The following is a 3,578-nucleotide window of genomic DNA, read 5'->3' as shown; positions in this document are numbered from 1 at the left end:
CAAATAATATGTCAGTTCATTGCATACAGTCATCATAATCCATCGTGCCAGTCATCATAATTCATTAAATTAAATTAAGTATCTCAAAAGAGTAAGTGAATTGTAAGTTAATTATCTCAGGTCTTTCCTTAGTTATGACTAATGTGTTGTTATATAATCCAGGAAATTTGGGTACAATGAAGTAAGTGTCATTTTAGCACCAGTCCAGTCCCTAAACAACCATTCTGCATTATAGGACTTGAAGTTGTCTTACCTGTACCAATAAAGCAAAACCAAACTCTTTGGTATCCGTCAGTGAAAAACACTTCAAAGATGCATTTGTCTATGTGTGAAGAAGGGGGGAATAAGAGAATTAGCTAGTTGGCTCAGACAATGTATCTACATTGCCAGAACACATTTAATTGCCCTGTTTGCAAACCTTTTCATGTTTGGCACTGTTTATAAGTGTGCATTTATTGGTTCACTTTATATTGTCTAACAGAATGAAATCTCTTTCACTAAGGCACACCTGTGGCATAATGGCTCTTTTTGTTTGGTGTAGCTCTTCATTCGCTGGCAATCATCAGCCTACGATTCATCCATTATGTGCTAACTCAAGTGTTTTGCACAATAAACCATGGAGCGTCGTCTCCCTGTCTAACCGTCTGCATGTGTTTCTCTCTCTGTCTCTCACCCTGTTCTGCAGATTTGAGTATTATTGCCTGAATTCTAATCTGTCCCTCAGGCAATGGGAAGAGAATTGGATTTGAAGGCTACTCGTGGCGCTAGTGCTGTAATGCTAGCTGTTAAGCTTTGGGGGACCAATAAGAGAAAGCTTTCATAATAAGATCATTAACTGTAATCTGTTAGCTTGGTCCCTCAACACCACACAAATGGCTTCACTGATCTGTGGTGGATTCAGCTTAGATAATAAAATCAAAGCTACTTGCTAAGAAAAGCTAAAAGCTAAATGGCCAGTTGATTTAGTTTTTCTTAATCCACAGAGTTTTTTTTTTCTTTGTTATTGTTGTTTAATGGTCCAAAATGCATGTTATGCTGGTCAAACTTGGATTTTTCTTTCTACATTTCAAATGTACAATGAGTTACGATAGCCATGAGACTTTGGATGAGTGAGTTAAGGCAATGATTTATTCGAGACACCTGTGATATGTCTAAAGTGAGGATAAAATCATATATACATGAGTTATGAGAATAAAAGCAGTTGAGACTACATTCTCACTCGTTTTTTTTTTCTGCAAAATAAATATATATAGATGGACACATATATTTATATATTGCATTATCTCCATTTTACAAACAAATTTACATCAGACCGAGCTCTCAGACTTTGATTTGATTGACATTGAAATGGGTGACTCTGTACAGGTGATTGGCTAATCAGGTTGATTAACATGATTTGTTGAAAAGATCTTACGAGGAGTATTCATACTCCTCTGCGCTCCGTCGGCCAAAATCCATCCATCCCAAGTAATCTCTGTCCTTTATTCTGTGATTGTTGCCCATGGACTTGCTTTTTGGGGAGGGGCTTCTGCGATATGTACCTGCATGAAAAGACAAAATAATTTATTTATTTAAGCACAGGAACCTTTGGAGATTGCTTACGTGTCTATCTATTTATATATAAATCTAGAAATAAATCATTAGTAGAAGTATTATTTATTATATTATTATTATTATATAATTCCTGTTGCTGTAGTAGAGGATCAATAGAAATCTTAAATAGGACAATATAACTCTAATTGACCAAAGTTAATGCAACTGAAATGCTATTGAAATGGAATTATCATAGTTTATAAAGGCTATAACATAATATGCATAAGGGACAATTTATAAAAGTTCGGTTCATTTGAAACGAGAATTCCACCTTTTGTGGAGATGATTCTGGCCAGTAGTTCAGTCAAACTGCTGCGGGGCTCTTCATCATCCTCTGCTTTGGACAGCAGGCTGAGTTGTCCACTGGAGGGTGCTGCACGGGTGTGGCGTGTGTGTTCCATTACGATCCCGAGATCAGACTGCCCCCCATCTTCTGAGACTGCGGGGAGAGAAAGGCAGCTGCTGGTGGAGAGGGCAGCCAGCAGCACACACACACAGATTCCAGCGTTCATGGCTGAAATAAACACACACACACACACACATGTTAGAGCTTTAATATTGCTTCATTAAAATCCTATTAATTTGAGCTTTTGCAAAATACACCTTCATGAGTAAAAAAATCATTTAAGCCTAGCGAACAGATTTTCACCTGATTTCACATCAAACTTAAAAATATAAAAATGCTAAATTCCATTAAAAGATCCTCCATAAGAATAAATAAAAAATATTTCTAAAAGAAAGAGGACTGAGACTTTCCTGCTTCCATTCAAGACATGAATCCCAGCACAGTTACAGAGAAAAAGTGTAAATATATTTGAATTAAACACCAGATATACAAACTAATTGGGCTGCAATGTGCAACATTGGTAGATCTCAAATATGGGTTTTTCAGTTTATTTCACCAGTTTCTGATCAAACCCATTTGTCAAAGAGGTCCATTTAACTGATTTCTGGGTTGCAAATTTTGACTTAATGACTTTTTTTCTTTCTTTCTTTCTTTCTTTCTTTCTTTCAAACAATGATTTTATTCAATTTAATTTTTTTTTTGTTGAGATACTAAAAATCTAATAACCCTAAATAACTCTCGGATTCAAGCCAAGAAGAAACAGCAAAAGGATCTGAAATTGAAATTTGTGTCGAAACTACATCACTACTAGCGCACCCTATTCACACACTTCATATCTCCTTATCTTTTATTTAAAATCTACAAACTAAAATACAGAACAATGGGACATATCGCATATTACACAATATATAATATTACACAATATTTTACACAACTGTAGCCTGAGTGATTTTATACAGAAGCATACAACACTCCACATTCAAATATAAGAAAAATTGAGATCATACCTTCAGGTGAAACTCTGGCAGAGAGGAGGAGGAGAGAGAGAGAGAGAGATGGAGAACACACGCTGACTGCAGAACAAGTGTGTATCTGAAACTTCGCTGCACTGTGCAAGAGAGGCCCTTAAATAGCGCTCTGAGTGGGCTGGCTCTGTTTGACCCACGTAGTGACAGGCGCAATTCCACTGTCTGTGTATATGAATGAGGTTGTGTATTTGCGCAAGCTTGACGCAGAACCGAGAGCAGCAGGGTATTCTCACAGGATACAGATTGTGACATTGTCATTCAAGGGGACCGGGGGATCTCCAGAGGTCAGACCATCCTAATTACAAAATGCACAAACCTCCACAACAACCGAGTTATAAATGTTTTAGTCATAACTTTCATATAGATAATTGTATCTTAATTAATAAATCATTTTATATAGTTTTGATATATAGTATAAAATATTAAAGTATATTTTATTAAATCAGAAAGGATTTTATAAAATCACCCCTTTTCTTCTTCTTCTATTGCATCTTCTTCTCCAAAATGATGAAATTTAAAAGAAGCATACTTTTTTTTTTTCTACTATAGTAGTGTAACACTTTGCTTATGCAAAGAATAAGCCATTTTTAAACCAACTTATTGTTAGGAAC

The 3,578-nt window shown here is 35.8% G+C and overlaps 1 protein-coding gene across 1 annotated transcript; it reads right to left on the bottom strand.

Annotated features, from left to right (window-relative positions):
* Positions 1 to 1,106: 1,106 nt before the first annotated feature.
* Positions 1,107 to 3,085, bottom strand: LOC113116189 (cholecystokinin-like). The gene is made up of 3 exons (XM_026284167.1): positions 2,947 to 3,085; positions 1,865 to 2,107; positions 1,107 to 1,541 (listed from the first exon to the last, which is right to left on the bottom strand). Exons 2-3 carry the CDS (start codon positions 2,103 to 2,105, stop codon positions 1,411 to 1,413), a joined length of 372 nt encoding a protein of 123 aa, XP_026139952.1. The 5' UTR covers positions 2,106 to 2,107; positions 2,947 to 3,085; the 3' UTR covers positions 1,107 to 1,410.
* Positions 3,086 to 3,578: the final 493 nt, after the last annotated feature.

Source organism: Carassius auratus, chromosome 16 (genome assembly GCF_003368295.1).
Source record: "Carassius auratus strain Wakin chromosome 16, ASM336829v1, whole genome shotgun sequence".
Taxonomy (NCBI): domain Eukaryota; kingdom Metazoa; phylum Chordata; class Actinopteri; order Cypriniformes; family Cyprinidae; genus Carassius; species Carassius auratus.
The sequence above is the reverse complement of the archived record's forward strand: the minus strand, read 5'-3'. Positions and strand labels throughout refer to the sequence as shown.